Source organism: Protopterus annectens, chromosome 8.part0 (assembly GCF_019279795.1).
Source record: "Protopterus annectens isolate FY-2018-M chromosome 8.part0, PAN1.0, whole genome shotgun sequence".
Classification (NCBI taxonomy): domain Eukaryota; kingdom Metazoa; phylum Chordata; order Ceratodontiformes; family Protopteridae; genus Protopterus; species Protopterus annectens.
In genome coordinates this window covers 532,154,636-532,176,167 of record NC_056741.1, presented here as the reverse complement: position 1 = coordinate 532,176,167, position 21,532 = coordinate 532,154,636, and the positions used below count along the sequence as shown (strand labels likewise).

The window sequence follows — 21,532 nt, the reverse complement described above, 5'->3', positions numbered from 1 at the left end:
AATTTGACTTCAAACCAGTGACAAGTGGAGTACCACAGGTTTCAGTCCTGGGACCTCTCCTGTTTATCTACTTCTCTGAAGTACAGGTTAACACAGAAGGCCTCTGGCTAACAAAGTTCACAAATTACTCCAAACTAGGAGGCGTAGTCGGGTCCCCAAATGATGTGGACATCCTACAGAAGGGCCTCACTGAGACAGATGCCTGGTGTCAGAGGCATGGCCTCAAGCACAATGCCAAAAAGTGCCTTGTCATCGCCTTTGGTAAAAAGTATGTACCCATGAACTACCACATAAGTGGCAGTCTACTTAATGCCGAATATGTGATGAGACCTTGGGACCCAGGTGGACAGTAGTCTCTCCTTTGATAATCACATCTCCCCAGTAGTCAGAAAATCCTTCTGTGTGGCACACCTCATCACAAAAGGGTTCTCATCCAGGAAAAAAGAGGTCATTGTTCCCCTCTACTCTGCACTCAGACCCATTATAGAGTACAATGCCCCTTTTGGAATGTACATCACAAGACATCTGCAGCAGCTGGAAAGGCCACAGAAGTACCTCACAAAGAGGATTACTGGCCTCAAACAGATGCCCTACACTGACCGTCTCAAAAACCTCCAGCTTTACTCTGTAGCATATCGCCTACTCCGAGGAGATCTCTACCTAACATATAAAGCTATGTTAAACCCAGAGCTGTTGGACATGCTATACCTAAAGAAATCCCAGTCACTACGAGCTACGAACCTAAGCCGTGTCACCACAATAAACAGGACATGCTGGAGGGATAGATTCCTGTCCCAGAGACTTTCTGTATTCTGGGACAATCTATCCATCTAGGTCAAGCAAAGTTCCTCATTAGCACTCTTCAAGAAAAATTTTGATGAATGGATGGAAAATGGGAAATACACCTCGGGGATCACTTCTGTGGCTCTGCTCGACAGGGGCACAGGAAATTAACTTTCTTGGGTGGTGTAAGCCAGGGAACCTTGTTGGCTAGGCTTACTTAGGTCCTTGGGGCCGATAGCCTAGTACCTACTTATGAACCAGCAAATTAGAAGTCTTGCAAAGTTACCTAAAACTAATTATGAAACTAAAATAGCATCCCTAGCCAAGGACAATCATAAGGCATTCTTTAACTACATCTGAAATCTAAAAGGGAGTGCCCAGCTATGTGTCGAATTGGTAGTAGATGTTACCACTCACACTGTACCGGAGGAAATTGCTAACCTGCTAGCTGACACATTTGGTGCAAACTTCACCCCCCCTCCCCCATCCCCACCAGCCATACCCCCAAGCATACCTGACATCCATTTCTCTACCTAGTGTTCCTAGAGATCAAGTCATATCTGTGCTCTCCAAGACCAAAAACATGACCTCAGTGGGATGAAATAACATCCCTGGTTGCTTACTAAGCAATCTAAAACAAGCCTGTACCAGCAGAATGGAGAACAGCAACAGTAATCTTGTTGCATAAAGGCGGGACATCAACCAACCCTGGGAACTATAGACCCACAAGTCTAACCAGCCTCATCTGCTAGGCCATGGAAAAGATCATCATGGACCTTATTGACAAGGACATAGGCAACTTTCATACTCTAGACCCAGCCCAGTTTGGCTTCGTTAAGAGTAGATTGTGCTTATTGAGCTTGGTAGATGACTTCAAGAAAGTCACCAAAACCCTGGATGAAGGTAAGATGGTGCATACCACCTATCTGGACCTAACCAAAGCCTTTGACACAATCACCACTTGGGTATCATTGATAAACTCTCCCAGCTAGGTGTTAGCCCTTACATCACTAGATGGGTAGCGAATTGGCTCACCAACAGAACAGATACTGTCAGTTTGTTACTCCACCTGTGCCAGTAGACCTGTCACCAGGGCATAGGTGATCTGTACTGGGCCCTTTACTATTTGAAATCTGTTTCACTAAAGACCAAGCTAAAGCAGTTGGCCTTTGAGTTACTAAGTTCGCTGATGATTGTGAACTAGGCCCAATCATTGAGTCCTCCAGTGATGATAACATATTACAGGAGGGGCTAACACAAATAAATGACTGGTGCCAAAGTCACAACCTAAAACTAAATCAAAAAAGTGCTCTATTATCCCATTTGGCAAAGCAGAATTCCCCACTAATTACAATATTGACAGGAATCCTGTAAGTTTAGACCCAGTGGTGTGACATCTGGGAGCACAGGTTGACAGCAATCTGAACGTTGACCACCAGGCTTCCATGGTGGTAAAGAAAATCTTCTACATTGCGCATCTAATAAGTAAAGGCATCACGTCCACGTCCAAGGATGTTATAACCCCACTTTACTCGACGCTAATCAGACTGTTAATAAAGTACAATGCTCCCTTCTGCATATATCTCACTAGGCACGTGCAGCAACTGGAGAGACCACAGATGTTTCTCACTAAGAAGATACAGGGCCTCGATAACCATGATCTACATAGATAGACTGAAAGCCATGTCTCACTGTACTCTGTATCATATAGGCTACTGAAAGGCAACTTGTAGCTGGTCTGCAGGGCAGTCTCTGACCCCAACTGATGGAAATGCTGTACATGCGCAAATCAAATAGTGCTAGAGTCATTCATGCTAGGGATCTCAACCTTGCCGATAACAGTAGCAGAACATGCTGGAGAGACGGGTATGTCTCCCAGAGATTGCTGCTCTTCTGGAATAAACATCCAGTGCAACCTGGACAAATGGATGGATGACTGCAAATTCACCCTGGGGGTGTTACCCTTGTTCCTCGTGAACAGTGGTAGTCGGTGCTGATCTGTAAAATACATCCATCTAACCAAGGACAATTGGGGCAGCCTGGGATTAACATGGCTTGGTTTATAAAGGCTCTAGGGCTGCTAGCCTAGTAACTTCCTATAAACCTATGAAACCTATGAACCTATGAGGAAGATGAACCACGACCATGCAGATTTTAGGGTATAACTTTTGTCAGTCGTAACTGGTTCTTAAGTAATATGATGTGAAATGTTTTATGTATTCCTGTTAACATGTAGTATTAATATAATCTGATGGCTAATGTCTCAGAAATAAGCTGTTAGTCGCTTTTATATAATTGCTCTTTATTAGGTATTGAGAAGGAGTACCTACCAACTTTGCATTAGAAACAAACCACTGTAATTGAAATGTAGGTGGTTAAGGAGACTTTTACAGTGTCACCTCAGTATTTAGGATCTGAAGTTGGCATCTCGTAATGTTCAAGTTAGTATACTTTCAATGTTGCATTGCATTGCTTTCATTTGTTTATCTCCTATTTTTATTCAAATGATTGCCTGAGTGCTTACACTGAAATTATTTTACTGTGTTAAATGGTATTTCAAGACTTGTTTCTCTTCCTGTAGGAAGTAATGACACTCTCAAGCAGCTCTGATAGTGAGGTTGGGACTGGCAAGCCTGGGGCAGGAGTGACTACAAACACTAATATTGACAGCGATGACATTCAGACCATCTCCTCTGGTTCTGAGGAAGAAGATCCACTGGACAGAAAGTGCAATGACTTAGGCAAGTTCCATCTGTTATCTACTTGATTTTTTAAGTATTGAACTTGTATTCTTTTTTTTTCTGAAGTCTTTTTTTTATTTTATTTAACTGTACAAAACAGTGTTGCAGAGGTATCCATACAGGTCAGTGTGTAATTAACACGTAGTTTTTTTTTTTTTTTTTTACAGCTTTATTAAATTTTCACTTCTAAGACATGACACACATACATTAATAGAAAATAAACCATGTTTATTTTTTTCCATTTACACACTATTATTTTTCTTTCTTTATAACTATCTTTCAGTCCAACATTACATAAATCACTCATTTCTGCCTTTTCTTAAACCTCAGTCCTCCTTCTGAACTTTATTATGCATGCATTCTTTCCACACATTCCATTTATTTCTCTGTAGTTTACTTCTTCCCTTTTAGAGACTCATCTTCCATGTACAATATTCAGTACTTCAAATATAGTTGGTTTGATTTTGATTTCCATTTTCTAGTAATTGTATTTTGGTAGCAAACAGAATTCAACTTAATGTATACTATGTCTAGGCAATTCAGATTCAGGGTCCTAGCTCAAAATAATTATTTCCTAATTTACAACCATTTGCTCCCCCAATATTTTTGACAGTGTAGTCTGTATGGCATTTTTAACATCTGCCAATTCATTACATTCCAAAAACATATGTTCCCAATTACCTCTTTCTTTCCCATCACACCTCCTGCTGTCTACCTGGAGAAGAATTCTTTGAAGTTTGCTTGGGATATTAAAAAAAAAAAAAAACACTTTCAAGCAAAAATCCTAAACCATCTGGACTGTGTTGCATAACTTGGAAGCCATACATATGTCCTCCCATTCATTGTTCCCTTGTAAATTGCTTTGCTAGTCACTCTTCTTAATGTTTTCTGCCTTCTCTGATTGATTTTTATAGTCATCATCATTATTTTGTATGCTGTACTAATTCTCCCCTTTTTAATATCAGTTTCTGTTCTAGATTTGACTTAAAACACAAACGTATGTTAACAGTGTTGAACATGTATCTTTTCAGGTACACAAATATCACCTAGCTTTTTACATGTTCTATTAATAGTAAACAGCAGACTTTAAAAATAACCTAAATAGCAGACAATCAGATCTAATTCTAGGTTGTCATTGATATACAGAATACTTCACATACAAAAACATAACCTGTCACCTATAAAGAGAGGGTAATTTTATTAACCAAGATATGACCTCCTCTCAACACTTTACACCAATCAGGCTTACTCAGATATGTGGTAGGCCCCCATAAATATTAAATAAGACTGTATCCATGTACAGCTTCCATAGTAACGATCTTGCTTACAGATTTGTCTTATGAACTTTTCTGGGCAATGCGTCTGTCCCTGTATTTGTATCATGTCCATAACTGTCAGACTTGCTCTTGATTTCCATCTTAGTTTTTTTTTTTTTTTGTTGTTGTTGTTTTTTAATATCTTTGCTCACAATCACAGCTGGCATGCCAATTAACATGGGTACACATTCAATTAAAAAAGAGAAAATAAACCATTAAAAATACTTCCTTTGTATACATTATGCAAGTATGATTTTTGTCCTAATAATTGTTTGGTTTAACATTATATAACTTGCTCAAGTCCTGCCTTTCCTGAAATATCACTCCTGCTCAATGTTGTTCTGCATGTATTGTGACTACAGAGTCCATTTATTTCTATGTGGTTTACTCCTTCTTTTTTGTAAAATTCTCTGCAACAGTTTTTTTATCTCCATTACAACATTTAGTTGCATTTGGTGTTGTTTTTGATTTCCATTTCCTAGAAATTGCTTTTTTGGCAACCAACAACATTTTACTTTTTAGGGCCTTACTGTGTCTAGGCAATTCAGTTTCGATATCCCAGCTCAAAAGAAAAATTTCCTTAGTTAAAATAATATGCTTCCCCAACATTTTGGATAAAGCACCCTGTAGGGAGTTTCTAATATCTATCAACTCAGTACATCCCCCTCCCAAAAAAAAAAAAAAAAAAAAATTTGCGGTACCCATCCCCCCTCTTTCCCATTATATCTCCAGCAATTGCTATGTACTGTGGAAAGTTTCTGTGAAGTCTGCTTGGGGTATAAAAGTGCCTATGGAAATACTTCCATGAAAAATCCTAAATATTCTCGATTTTTTTGCATACAAGGGAGTCATACAACTATTCCTCCATTGTTTCTTTGTATATTGATTTTCCATTTTCTTTTCCTGGTTGTGTCTAACCCTTTTCTGTTTGGTTGATGTTGTCATGCATTATGTTATATGTACTGCTAACTGTCCTCTTTTATTACTGCAGCTTCTATTCTAAACTCATCTATAAACTCAACCAGAGCTGGTCTTACTTGTAACACTCCTCTATCTGTTTCTCTGTGAGTATACTCCATCAATTCCTAGTAGGGAAGACAGTCTACAACCTACAGACAAACTTTTGCTTGGCCTCATCTCACTCTGTGGCTTTTCCCTCCCTGTTTATTTGCTCCCAATACCTTTGTTCCTTTGCTAATTTTCTCTAGTAAATTCTAGCTCCCTCTTGCTTATTTTCTGTACCACTACTCAAAATCACCCACCTCTATTGGCAAAATCTATTTTCTCCATTCCCATATTGGCTTTAGTTCTCTAAATATTCTCTGCTACTTTGTACATATAATATTTTGTATGGTTGTTGCTGATGTCCTTCAAGGATGCATCTGCAGTTATAACAAATGGGTTGTCCTGCCTCAGGCAGCCCTTCGGTCGGCCGGATTCCAAAGTCTGGTTCTGGCCTCAGCTGATGTCGCACTTTCCCCGACGTCAGAGCTTCTGGGGTATAAAGACATCAGCCGACGCCATTTTCCTCAGTCTTTCTTGCCGCACGGTGCCCGAAGCAGAAGCTGTTCGCAAGTGCCGGTCAGTCAGATCCAGAGATTTCAGCTACCGAAGACTTCGAAAAAAGCTAAGTACCCAGTTGGGGACTCTTTCTTGCCTCAGCCGATGTCAGAAAAAGTAAATAATTGTTTAACTTGTGGGAAACAAATACCTCATAAGGATTTCCATTCTTACTGTCTTCCTTGCTTAGGCCCAGACCACGATGTTATCAGCTTGTTTAGCCTGTGCCTCCTTCAACCGATGGACTCTTAGACGTCGGTCGGAGTTTGCAGAAGAATTTTTCGGAGCTGATTTTGCATATAAAATGCCGTCGGAGACTCCGACTACGCATATGGCCAAAAAACGCAAGGAAAAGGACCGACACTCGCGGCCCACGGTTTCGGCTGAAACCATGGCTAGGCCTACCGCGAGTGTCTCTGTTTCGGCTGAAACCGAGTCCTCGGTTCTTACTACGACCGAAGCCATACCTCCGACAACCGAGGCCAGAGAGGCCCCGGCTGAGTCGGCTACAGATATCCCTACCGAAGCTAGTGCTCAAGAATTGTCTGACACCATTCCTTTGGACATTTCTACTCCTGCACGTGGGGCAGCTAGGCCCCTAGCTTCTATGTCTATTAAGGCCTTCTCCAGGGCTAAAGCTGCCAAACTTTCAAAAGCTTTGCCTGCCAAATCTACTTCTCAGAGGCCTTCCTCAAGTTCTCAGATTCTCAGTCTTGCTGAGGACCTTATATCCTTAATAAGGGGTTCCCAACCTCACCCAGACAGGGTCTCCCAACCTCCACCAGACAAAAGGCCCAGGACTGATCCCTCTGAACCTCTCTCCTCTGATTACTCCACCGATGGATCTGATCATTCAGACCAACAGGAAGGGGCCTACTCACCTTATGAGGATTCAGATGCAGAAGATTCTATTCCTTCGGCCTCCCCTCCTGAAGAATTTTCCTTTGGGGAAACTTTACACTCCATGAGGGAGCACTTTCAATGGCAGGGTCAGGATTTTTCTGATTCTAGAAAAAGATTAAGGACATTTCTGCATTTGCCCCAGCATAGGCCCTTGGCCATACCTCCTGTGCTAACTGTAATTGATGTGTATAATGATGTCAGTTCTGCCCCTGATTCTCTTCCCCCGGCCCCTGCCAAACCTGACAGATATTACAGGGTCCCGGATTCTCACTTCCACCTCTATAAAGCCCATGCTGCAGACCCAGAAACTATTTCTCAGGGCCCAAAAGGAGTTGCAGCTGCTACTGCCAAAAATCCCCTACCCTCTGAAAGAGAGTCTAGAGCATTAGAGAGATGGGGTAAAAAGGTTTATACATCTGCTACTCTTTCTGCCAGGGCATTAAACTGTCAATTTCATATGATACAGTATCAAGAATTTTCCACCTCTGTTGGCAAAATCTATTTTCTCCATTCCCATATTGGCTTTAGTTCTCTAAATATTCTCTGCTACTTTGTACATATAATATTTTGTATGGTTGTTGCTGTTCTCATTAACTGCCTGCTTCAAAAATCCTACTGTCTCTCCTGATTTCATGTCCCTCCCATTTCAATGTAATTTCTTTCCACTTTTATTTGTAGTCTTCTGCTTGTGCTATATGTGTATGAGCATTAACTGTGTAGCTCTAAAGTGTCCCTTCAAATCTGGTTATCCTAAACATCATCATCTGTGGGACAACTTATCTTGCTTATCTCTTGCACTATTTCCCGCCCAAATAAATTCCTTCAATTCTCTGTTAATTATGTTCACCAATTTCTCTTCTAGTTGATAAAAATGTCTGACTTGTCTACAGTACTAAAGGGACGATAAATATTTTCACTGATTGTGTCTTACTATCCCTATCCATTGTCAAGAGCTTCCTATTTCTCACTTTTGTATTTTTTAGTCTCTCTTCACATATCAGTAGATGCCATAATAGAATCCTTTTTAATCCAAACACTTAAATACTTCATCCTATCATGTCCCCCGTAAGTAAGGAAATTGCTGAACCAATTCATGTGTGGGACCATAGTTTACTGTTATAGCCAATGCCTTACCCTCATTTTTTTTTATATTCTGAAAAAAAAAAAACTTCAGACTGTCTCAAGTTATTCAGCAGTACAAACATATTTTTCTCTGGATTTTATTTTTTCTTGAAGACCATACAGATTTACCCCCTGAATTTGAGAGTCTTTTTTTCCCTTTGCTAATGGCTATAAATATAAAGCAAATAGCAATGTAAAAGGAGGATACCCTTTCCTGGCTCCTCTATTCAAGTCCATCTCATCCAAAAGGAAACCTCCAACCTTGAATCTTGTCACTGATCCTACATATTTATTTATTTATTTTACATTTGTTGACCGGGCTAGTCTAACTGTATATATGTCCATTTTCAGTAGAGGCCCGGGGAGATAAACTGCATGATACACAGATAAAATAAAAATAGCAACAATATAAAATAATTACAGTAGTATATACGCTGACAATTCTGGTTAATACAGAAGTAATTTGAAGAGGACAGAAGTCAATACAATGTAAAATGCAGGTTCAAAATAACATGTAGATACATTACTTAATGAAAAAAAAAAAAAGAGGAGGCATACAGGTTGTTTCCATATCCAAGTACAGTACACAAAAAAGAGGCAGCTTAATGTTCAGTAATAGTAATAATGAGTTTTTTTTAACAAATAAGTATCCAGAGGGATGGAAATAATGAAATGCAGAGTGAAAAAGGTAAATATTGTTAAAAAGGAAGATGGAAAAGTTAATGAAAAGTAAAGAGAAGGCAGAACATATTAGGGTAGAGTAGGTAGTTAGTCAGGTTTAGTACAGGGGCATAACCAGTGTGTTCTGAGGAAAAGTTTCAGTCTATTTTTGAAGAGTGATAAAGAGGAAAGTGAGGAAAGGTCGCTGGGTAGGAGATTCCAGAATTTTCCCACAGTATTAGAGAAGAGAGAATCCCCAGCCCTGTTGTTAGATTTAGATGTGTTAACTAGAAGTTTCTGAGATGAATGTAAGGACTTCAGATTATTATAGGGGGTGATGATGGTGGATAGAGTAGGAGTATTAGAAGGTTGGTAAAGAGTCTTATGGGGAATAATTAGCTGGTAATACTTGAGCAGATTCTGTAGTTCCAACCATTCAAGCTGCTTTAAATTAAAGCAGTGGTGACTTCTAAATGGGTTACCAGTAGCAAATCTGGCTATATTATTGTAGGAGGTTTCCAATTTATTGAGTTGTTCTTAGATTAGTGAAAATGGTTGAGGCATAGAGGAGTGTAGAGATTAGATGAGTGTGTGCAGTAGTAGTTCAAACTGTAGGTGACAGGAAGGGTTTAATTCTGTAGAGAGAGCCAAGTATTTTGTTGACAAATTTAATAGTGTTGTTGATGTGCATGTCAAAGGTAAGGTTATCATGGTGATACCAAGTAGTTTGGTAGTTAGGTCAGGTGATATAATGGTACCATTAGTGGATGTAACAGAAAAATCTATTGTAGTGGACTTAAGATTAGGATTGAAAAAGAGGAGTTTAGTTTTTTGGGGATTTAAGAGAAGGCAGTGGAGAGTGAACCATTGTTCAACAGTGTTAAATGCTTTTTGGGTAAGGGAGTGAAGTTCAGAGGTGGCTGTAGTGGAGCATACAAGTGTGGAGTCATCTGCATATTGTCTGCAAGTAGCATGGGGAATTGCTAGATGTAGGTCGTTGATGAGTATGGAGAAAAGGAGAGGTCCTAATATAGACCTGTGAGGTACACCAAGGTTAACTGGTAGGAAGGTAGATAGATTGTTGTGCCAAAGTACAGCCTGTTGTCGTTTATCTAAGTAGGATTGGAACCATTTGATAGAGAGTGTATATAAGGACAGGGATTTGAGGATATCTATCAGAATTTGATGATTTACCATATCAAATGCTTTGGACAGATCGATAAATAGTGCAGAGGAAAGCAAATTGCAGTTACGGTTTTTGTTAATACAATCTGTAAAGGAAAGGAGGGCAGTGGTAGTGCCATGGGATCGTCTGAAACCATGTTGACAGCTAGAAAGCAAGTTATTATGGATTACATGATCTAGCAGTTGCCTATGGATGCATTTCTCCATGATCTTTGCCAAAGGAGAAAGAAGGGCTATGGTACAGTAGTTGGAGAATTCGGCGGAGTTTCCACCTTTGTGAAGGGGAATAATATGGGAGACTTTCCAGATGCTAGGGATGTGGCCTTCACTAATAGTTATATTGATAAGAATGGAGATGGGGTAAGCAATCGATTCAGCCGGTAATTGGTCTGCTGAAGGAGAGCATGGTTTCAGTTTTTGGATTAGGGCAAGAATATGGGTTGTTGGGACTGGTTGGAAAAGAAATGAAGGGGGTGTGGTTTTGTTATAGGTATATATCTTCCTGATTAACTAAATTCTGTCTGGAAACATACATGGTGCCATTGCCCTACTCCTAAAAGTCTATCTAACTGTATCAAATGCCTTCTTTGCATCAAGACCCACCAACAATAATGGAGTCCTCTCACACTCTGCTTCTCTTTGGATCATCATCATTTTGGTAATGCTGTCAAATGTGCGTCTCCCCTCCAAAAATCCACATTGATCCATATTGAATCAGTTTTGGCAACACCTTATCCATTCTCTTAGCTAGTTTAGACCTAAATGCTTTACAGTCATGGTTCAAATTTGAAACTGGTCTGTATGAAGTGGGACTTAAAGGGTCTTTGACTTCTTTGAGCAATACAGCTGCCACTGCTTTCTAACAAGATGCTGGTACTGTCTTTCATTTTAAAATATTGTTAAACAAAGCCTTCTGCATTTATCATTTTTCCCCCTCTTAACTTGCAAATTTCTATAGGAGTACTACCTGTTTCTGTTGACTTCCATTCTGATTGATTGTGTTATATTTTTATGTCATCCTCTCCCATATTAGCTTTTAATTCTTATGCCTCATTTTCCTCTATCTTTGGCATATTTGTCTTCCATAATTTTTTTTCATTTGTGTCTTTTCTTGGTTCCTCCTTCTCTCTGCTCTATACAGATTTTCATAGAATTTCCGAATTATCTCTGATACTTCTGTAGGGTCTCTGGTAATTTTTTTTAGTTATAGGGTCCCTTAGCTTGGCAGCGCCACTTCTATTTTCTGTTGCCTGAGTTGTGCTAATTGTTTTTGTTCTCTGAGATTGTTGTCACATTTTCTGTCCAATCTAGCCTAGTTATTCTAGTTTGGAGAATAATATGTAAATTATGTCTGAATTCCTGCTAGTAATTTCTTACTTTTCATTCCAAATAATCTCATGTATTTCTTCAGAAACTTGCGCTCTTTTGTTGCATTTCCCTTGTATGCATCTTCACTATTGCATATCAGGTTCCAATCCCTACCCATTAATAATAGTCTTCACTATAAGTTAATTACCTATTGTGTAGTTCTTTTAAGCTCTTAAATATTATTTTTTAGGTGGAATATAAATGCATAACTGTGTAATCTTCTTTCCTTGCCAATAACTCCTTATTATTGCAAATCTTCCCATGTCTTTCTTTTCATGGTGTATCACTGTTGCAGCCCCTCTTGTAGTCATTATAATTACAATTCTTAAATCCTTCCGTTGCCAAATTTGCATGTTCATTTCTATCCAAGTATCTTCTGTAACATTGCAATTTTTTTACCCAACACTTCTTAATATTCATATCTACAGTGCCATTTAGTTTCCATGATGTGACTGAAAAGGCAGTCATTCTGATAAGATACTATTACTTTTACATATTGTATACAATAGTATTTTTTAATATGTGTTTCTATCTTGCAATTTATATGTATACATTTCTTATCTGGCAGGCTGAACTTGTATGCAGTTGCAGTCTCTCTTCTCTGTTTATACCCTTGTCATATTTTCCCAGAGTTTTCATTTTAATAAAGATGTTCAAAGAAACAAAAAAATGTACGTTTTCATTTTTAAACCTGCAAGAAACACAAGCAGCTGTATACATTTTCCAAAAAGGAAATTAGTAGCTATATGGGCAGATGCCCCAGATATCCGGGGGCACCCAGAGGTTCCTCCATTATAAAGTTAGGTTTAGTCATGCTGACAGTGTATGTTAAAGTCTGTTTTCCATTCTGCATCCATTCCATCCTTTTTTTGTCCCAACTTTCCTCCCAAAACAATTTATGTACTCTGTTAACTGAATTACAGTATTATGAAAAAGTGCCCCGTCTCTCTTTCAAGTGAGTAGATGTTGCATTGTTGTTATTATTAACAGGAAAACATATGCTTGTATTCTGTTCAATGTGACAATGTCCCCATTGATAATACTTAACCTTTCTGCCACAATTTTGCCAGGAGAAAGTCCTTCTGCTGATGTGAATGCACCCTCAAAACTATAGGTCTTGGCTTCTTTCTCATGACCAAATTTAGAACATTGACATGTTGTGCCCTTTTTGTTAACAGATCCTGTTGTGGAATACCAGTCCAGTTGCTTATTTATAATTTCATAAAAGGTAATGTAATCTGTTCCTTCCAGTTTCTCTGGTACATCAAACATTCTGAGGTTTTCTCTCCATGCTCTGTCTTCTAGTTGTACAATTTTTGAAACAGTTCTTTTTGCGGTCTCATATTCAACCAGTCTTTCCTTCATTCAGCCTCTGATTCCTATAGTTTTGTCAGCTCATCTGAATAAGAAATTAAAGTTACTTCTGTTCCTTCCAGCCTCTTGTCATTTCATTGTGTGTGTTTATCCAGTGTCTGAATGCATTTGATTTATTTTTTCCTGTAAAGCTGCTGTAATGAGGCTGTAACTTGGTCTGTTTTTTGCTGAACAGCTACAAGGCTTGTCCTACCAGAGTATTTTCTTCTCTTTTTCTAGCTGTTTTTATGTTACTTCAGATTTTTAAGTTGTTGACATCCAGTCAGTGTAGTGACTAACCAGTAGCTGAATTTTACCCAAATATCTGGTTTCACTGGGGTGCTTTCCAAAGTTTGTTTTTCACACTAGGAGAGCTCTAATTGACCTCTTGATCAGTCTGCAACCATCTTGGAAGTTCCGGACTAAAGTTGATTTCCATCTTGGTTTTGAGGTTTTTCATAGCAGCCAATAACATTAAAATTAACTGCTTCTGACAAGTACAGTGTGTCTTTTTCTTACCTAGTAACATACGCATCATAATCTTATTTCTTAGTGCGTAACATCTGACTGTAAACTTTCTAACTCCTTTGTAAAGTTTTATAAACTTGTGAATAACATAAATATATTATTCTGCATTCCTAGAGTTCCTTCTTTGCTAACAGTTGGAAATTTATGTGGTTAGAATTACCCTTAATCTTTGCAGAATATAACATTACTTCTGATAATATATTTTTAATTTGTATGACTCTGTGGCACATGTAGGTACCAAACAAATTAATTTCCAGGTAAATTTGTTTGTTTCAGCTTCTAGTTGTGTGGAGCAGTCCTGCCCAAGGTCCTTCAAAACATCAGATCCTTGCACCTTGTACTTAGTATTCCTTTGATGATTAGAATGTCATCCCATGACCATAACATTAAAGATATGATTTTGGAGGGGTACCTTCCGGTAAGTCTGTCCAACCAGAAGAGAACTGAGTTTACCTCTGCATGCTGTTGTATATGATATTTCTGCAGATTCCATTTGCAAATAAGTTTGTAAACCATATTTCTTCTTCACCTTGTTCCAGGTGCTCATTTTCCATGAGCTTCTGTTGTTTCCAATAAATCACTCAAGTCATTCTATCTCTGAAGTGCTTCAAATCCTCTTGTTCTAGAACACCCAGTTTACTACTTACAATAGGCACTAGGAAAACTACCCAGGGATTTACTCCCTATTGTAGTAATAAACTATGTACTATTATCATAGCTTGCTTCATAACATAATGCAGTTCAGTGCCTTCACGTCTAGTACATTAAAAAAAACATATCTGTAAATGTTTGTTTCATTACTTGTATTTAATCTTGGTATTTTTTCCACTTAGTGTCATGATCTCAAATAGATAGCAAATACATTAGCTTCATCTCATGACATTCTAGATGTACACTGTTAAATCTCTTATATGCTTAATTTCTTTCAAAATATCAGCAGGTGTGCCAGCAGGGAAAGCATGAAATACATACAACAGTGATAATACAAAAAAAATGCACCTCCCGCACCCTTTAATCTAACTCCAATGTAGTCATTTTCCATTTTTAAAAATCAGTGTTTTTTACTCCGTGTTGTCTTACTGTATTCACAAGTACTTTACATAGCCCATTCCTCTTAAATATGTATAATTCTGTCTTACCACTTAAGATGGAAACAGAGCAGAAGGATACATTACTAATGTTATGTCCTGACATTTTTACTTAGTTATCCAGCATCTAAAACAAAGGCTTGATAGCTTCTTCAGGTTCAGTCATATATGTAAAAAACATTATCTGCAAATAAATAATTTTTAATCTCCTTTTATCTATTTTATAGTTGCTAAAACTGGATGTTTTCATCATGTAAGCGGAACAATTTAAGTACAGTGTAAGTAAAATAGGCAACAAATAACAGGCATTCCTTCTACCCCTAGAAAGTTTAAAGGGCAAAGACAGACCAGCATGAATCTTAACTCTGTATTAAGAACCCCATGAATAGCCTGTATTAAATGAATAAACTTCCCAGAAAAAAAATCCGTAAGTAATTGATTTTAGAGAATACCAATTCAGCCTGTCATGTTTATTAATAGAAACACTTCTGTCGAGTGCTTTCATCCCCAGTAACAAAAAAAGGACTTCATTAGCAAAGTACATTCTAAATAACTTGCTCTTTATGTAATATCCCTTATATTCTTGATTGCTTCTTGTATAACATGTCTTAATCACAACTCTCAACATGCAGATGTGACAATATGTAATGTATGTAAAGTCGAACATTACTAAATACATAAAAAGTGAATACATTTTAGTACTGACAACCAAACTTATCAAATCCCATCTCATTGTGTTAAATACCTATAGTATGCATTATGTACCTAAAAATAATGTATCGTCGTTTATAAATACTTACTAAATTTGTTCATTTCAAGCATTTATACTACCTAAATGCCATTGAAAAACTCTGTATAAAACATAATATATAAAATCAAATGTATTACAACTGTGTGTAAACTTTAGTGGTGACATCTGATTCCTAACTATTATTTTCTTGTATCCCTATACTCAACAAAATTGTAACTCTCATCACTATCTTTCTTGCATCCAAAATTGGTTTTCAGGTTGTAACCCTTCTTGTATGGAAAACATGGTTCACTACCTATCAAGTCTTGGAACTCATCACTGTTAAAATAGACCAATTTCTTATAATATTCTTAATATTATTAATGTCTGGATGGTACTTTGTTGTGCTCTTAAAATTAACTTTTTGTTCATTATTATTTGTTTATTTTTTTAATTCGTCTTGATTATATCCTCATCTAACAAGGTACAAACTTTGTGTGCATGCCATTGAAGACTTCATCCTTTATTTTGCATATTAGCTCATTTGAGTATCCGCTTTCAAGAAACATACCCCGAGCTTCATACTTTTCAGCTCATAGTCTTGATTGCATGATGTTATCCTTGCTAATCTAGCAAAGTTTTTACCAGACTTTCCTTTTGTACTAAAGGATGCCGGCTGTTAAAATGCAGGTATCATTTGAAAAATTGGATTTTTGGTAAATGTTAGCCGAAAACCCACCTTGTTTTTGTGTTGTAATATCCAAGTAATTTATATGATCTGGGGAAAAGTTATGTCTAATGAAGTAGTACTATTAATATAATCTAAAAATTCATCTACTTTAGATATCATATCCTTTCAAAATACACACATCATCCAGAAATCGCATGTACAATGTTCAACTATGAACAAATAAAGAATTAAATATGAACTTTTTTGAAAACCACATGACTGTATTTGCTTATTTGAGGATTTGCGCCACCCACATTAGCATTCCTTTTATCTATTTAAAATATTCAACATCAGAATAAATTAAATTATTATGTAAAGTAATTTCCATGAACTCTAATACAATGTACGTTATCTTTAGTGGCCGTAAATGTACATACTGTTAATGCATCTGAAAACATTTGTAAACCTTCTTCATGAGGTGTAGAAGAAAACAAATCTGTTATATCTGTATCAAAGAAACCCATTTTATTATTTATTTCCTTATTTAGACTCCTCACACAAAAATGCTCCTGCAGGTAAAGCAGTGCACGGCCAAAGCGAGTAAGCATCCAAAAAACACAGCCAGCACTTGGAGAGTATGTTAGAACCAATTTAATTATAAACTAGCAAGATAAGCAAGACAAACAGGTTTCGGCATAAACAACAAAGCCTTCATCAGTGTGTGACGTAAAGCGATTATGGTATTTTAACTGCTGTTTTCCAATAAACTGCGAGTGGTTCAGCATTCGCTCATTCATTTCTTTCGCCAGTAGCACTTTCGATTGTATTTATTGGTCTTTTTGGGAGTGCTAACTGCATTTTTTTGGTTTATGATGTTCTTCGTGTTTCACTGTTGCAGTCATTACATTCGGGTAATCTGCTGGCAGGTTGCCCTCAGTCGGTCTGATTAACAAAGTCTTGGGTCCTGCGTCGGTTGCTGTCCCTTCTTCCATGACGTCAGGTCGTCAGGGGTGTAAAACATGCAGCCAACATCATTACATCACTCTTTCTTGCAGTGCGGTGCCTGAAGCAGAAGCAGTTCGCAACTGCCGGTCGGCCGACTCCTGAAATTTTCATTTTCGAGTTTCAGAACCGAAGTCTTCAACTTAAAAGCTAAGTACCCCGTTGGGGAAACTTTTTCTTGCTCCTTGCCGATATCTGTAGAAGTTAATAATTGCATTACTTGTGGAAAGCAAATACTTCATAAAGATTTTCATCAGTACTGTATTCCTTGCCTAGGCCCTGACCACGATGTACCTTGCTGTCGATTTTGTGCTTTATTTAATCAGCGCACTATCCGTCGTCGGTACATTTTTGCCTCTAAATTTTTCGGTTCTCTGTTTAATTATCCAGAAATGACGTCTGTTAGCCATCTGACTATTGGGATTTTGAAAAAAAATGCAAAGATAGACAGAGACAGGCCGTCGAGGTTCAAAACTGCTGACGACGGTTCTCCTAAGCCAGTCGCCAGTACTCAGTGAGGTGCTTTCGCAGCCCTTGATACCCACTACTTCTGACTCGCAGGCCTCTACTGAGACCCATTCAGATTCCAGTATGCCACAAGATACTTCACCTATGGAACCCGCAGATGTCTCTGCCTTTGATGGGTCCGGAGCCGCTGTGCAGGCACCAGCTTCTGAGGGTGTATTCAGGCCTACAGGCATGCATATTAAACCAACTCCACCTTCAATACTAAGGCCTAAATCTCGATCTATGTCGAAAAAACTGACGCACAGGCCACATGTTCAGGCCCCTATGCCTAAAAAACAAATGATCAAAATGGCTGAAGATCTAATTACTCTAATCAAAGGTAGATAATCCCCCCCCCCCTTCTAAGAGGCCTAGGTCTGAGCTTGACTATGAGTCTTCTGATCAGGACTCTGTTTCTTCTGACTCTTCTAATGACCTGGATTTGTTAATACCTACTTATGAGGATTCTGATGCAGAGGGTTCCTTTCCCTCTGCTTCCCCCCTGAGGTTTTTTTTTTTGGTGAAACTTTACATACCTTAAGGGAGCATTTCCACTGGGAAAGTCAGGAATTCCCTGATTCAAAAAAGAGGCTTAGGGATTTTCTTCTTTTACCTCAGTACTAGACATTGTTGATGTGTTTTCGGAATCCAGTATGGCCCCTGATTCCCTGCCTCCAGCTCCTAGTAAACCTGACAGATACTACAGAGTTCCTGAGTCACACAAGTTCCTTTTCAGAAATCCTGTTGCAGATCCTGAAACCATTTCGAAGAGGCCAAAGGGCATTAAGGCTTTTACTGCTAAAAATCCTACCCCTTCTGATAGAGACTCCAGGGCGCTGGATAGATGGGGTAAAAAGGTTTATACTTCTGCAACCTTGGAAATCAGGGCTTTAAACTGCCAATTTCATATGTTAAAATATCAACAGCATATTATTGGACTGCTTAAACAGAAAATTATGTTGATTTCTGACTGTGTGGAAAATAAAGATTTACAGGATTTATTGCTTTCTGCTAAACAAGTTGGAAAACATACTTTGCAAAGTGGTTTTGATTCTTTAGAGGCCTCTTGCAGGGCTGCTGTTACTGGGTCTGTGCTTAGAAGGCATGCTTGGCTTAAGGAGCAGTCTCTGCCTGATCATGTTAAAGCAAAATTGTTGGATGCTCCTTTAAATCAGGACCGCCTGTTTGGCAATAAGGCTGAAGAAGTTTTAAAAAAGATGGAAGATAAAGCTAAATCTATGCAAACTGTAAAAGATTTCTTACAAGTGCAACCTCAAAGATTTAGTAGGCACTGGCCTACTAAAAATTGGTCCTTTCCAGCTCCTTCCAGATCCTCTCAAGCCAAATCCAGACACATCAAAAGCACCAAATTTCAGTCCCAGGGGACTCACAGAATCAAGCTATTGGGGGGGGGGGGGGCTCCACTTCCAAATCTGGAAATAACAAGACACCCCCCAATGGTAAACAGTCTTAATGACTTTCCTTTAAAATTACCAAGCACTTACCTTTTAGCCGCCCCTTTGGGGGGAAAGATTGCTGTTCATGCAAAAAACTGGGAACTCATAACCCAGGACAAATGGGTTTCAAATATAGTGTCCCAGGGATACAGATTTAATTTCCACATGTTGCCAACACCAAACGGGTGGCCAGACCTGCCCCCAAATCAGTGGGCAGATTCTCAAAAACTAGTATTTTCCCTCTTAAACATGGGGGCTATTCAACCGTTACCAGAACAGGAAAAGGGACAAGATTTCTATTCCAGGCTTTTCCTGGTACCCAGAAAAGAGAAATCATGGCGTTGAATTCTGGACCTTTCCACTCTAAACACCTTTCTGGACATTCCAAAATTCAAGATGCTGGCTCTTCACCAGTTACTTCCTATGATGGGCAAAGATGCCTGGTTGGCAACTCTAGATTTAAAAGAAGCATACCTGCACATCCCAGTCAGGGAATTTTGCAGAAGATCCCAAACCACGATAGCAGCCAAAAGCAAGGAACAACAAGCACAGTTTCCACCAACACGTTGAATAAAAAACAGTCTCTGACGTCTCGGCCAAAGCCTTCAAGGAGAATAAAAAACTCTCAGTCACAGAACCATATATACATCTAAAATAATTACACAATTAATCAATTAAATGACTAATTAATTCAGTAACGCCTTCCAGTTGAACTCATCATTAAGCCCAAAAGGAGACATAGTTTTAAACTTTAAAATATACAGAGCTTCTTTTTGTAATAAAAGAGTTTTAACATCAATATTACAATATGAAGAAACACTAATTTGTTCTAACACAGTACCTTTTAAACCAACACTACTTTTATGATGGAATTGTGCAAAATGTAAAGCAACAGGACTATCAACATTAACATTATTTATGTCCCTAATGTGCTCTAGCAGTCTGAGTTTGAATGCTCTTTTTGTCTCTCCTATATAATATTTATTACATGGACAACACAGGGAATATATAACACCTACTGAATTGCAACAAAAACAATTATTAGCATTAAATTTAACATTATTAATGGAAGAGAAATAAGGTACAATATGCTTTCAAGCTTTACATCTTCCACATGGAAAGGTTCCAATTTTAAAAGGTTCAATACATATTTTAGAAGAAGGTATACTAAACTTACTTTTAACTAAAAAATTTTTTATATTTCTTCCCCTACGGTAAGAAAATTTTAAGTTCACATTTAGCCATTGTTGTACATTTTTTAAAGAACATAAGAAGGACCAAAAACGACTCACTATATCAAGAAATTGTTGAGTAAAACACCCAAAAGTAGTTATAAAATAGATATTTTCATTTTGATTAGTAACATTATCATGTCGAACTACTTTGTTATAAAAATTTTTTTGGACATTTCTAGAGCCTAATGGCTTCACCCTCTGAACCAACTTATCAAAACATTTATTCAGAATTTCTTTACTATACCCTCGATTAATAAAAGAATTTACCAAGGACCTCATTTCCTTATGAAAAGTATCAGGCTTACTACAAAGTCTATATGTTCGTAACATTTCCCCATAAGGTAAAGCATCTATAGTATGGGGGGGATGTCCACTGGTACCATGCAAATATAAATTGACTCCTTCAAATTTTCTATTTAGTGAAGTAACAATCTTCCTACCATCAGAAATATCCAACATAACATCCAAAAATGGAACAACATGTCCAATTGTCAAACCATCAAAATTCAACATAAATCTATTCTCATTAATATCATTAACAAAATCTATAATTTCCTTTTTATCAGCTTCAACTAAAAATATCAAATCATCCACATATCTATAATATGCAATCACATGTGAATGAAAAAACTTGTGTTTGTAAATAACTTCCAATTCAAGTAAACCCATAAAAAGATTAGCATACATGGGGGCAAAAGAGGCCCCCATGGCTGTACCTTGTAACTGCTGATATAACACATGATTAAATTCAAAAAAATTATGAGTTAAACAAAAATAAAGCAACTCAACAATAAATTCTGTGGCAGGAAAGTCGCCTAAAAAGAATCTAATAGCCTCTATACCAAACTGGTGTTTAATATTGGTATAAAGGCTCTTCACATCAATAGTAACCCATAACATCCTATGATTTATTTCCACCCTTTTTATTTTTTCCAAAAAATCAAACGCATCACAAATGTATGAAGGTAACCTAAAAACATACGAAGACAAAAAATGATGTAAAAAAATACCTAAATTGTGCAAAAAATAACAAGAACCGGAAACTATAGGCCTACCTGGAGGCTTGGATATACTTTTATGTATTTTAGGTAGGCAGTAAAATAAGGCCATTTTAGAACCTTCCACCTGAAACAACTTCTTAATGTCTGTTTGACAAAAATAACCTAATCTCACCCCTTTATTAATAATATCCAAATATTCTTCAATAGAACTAGTATATACCTTTGAATCAACCACTTTATGTCTTAATATCGTCTAAATGATCCATACACATAGACATATAGTCTGTAAAGTGCATGACTACCAATTTATTGCCCTTATCAGA

The 21,532-nt window shown here is 37.8% G+C and overlaps 1 protein-coding gene across 1 annotated transcript in view; it reads left to right on the top strand.

Moving 5' to 3' along the window:
* SETDB1 (SET domain bifurcated histone lysine methyltransferase 1) overlaps positions 1–21,532 on the top strand; it is a gene marked incomplete in the record, with an annotated part of 3,089,600 nt that overhangs the window by 2,660,189 nt on the left and 407,879 nt on the right. The window contains 1 exon segment of the mRNA XM_044080041.1: positions 3,365–3,524. Coding sequence (XP_043935976.1) covers positions 3,365–3,524 — 160 coding nt within the window.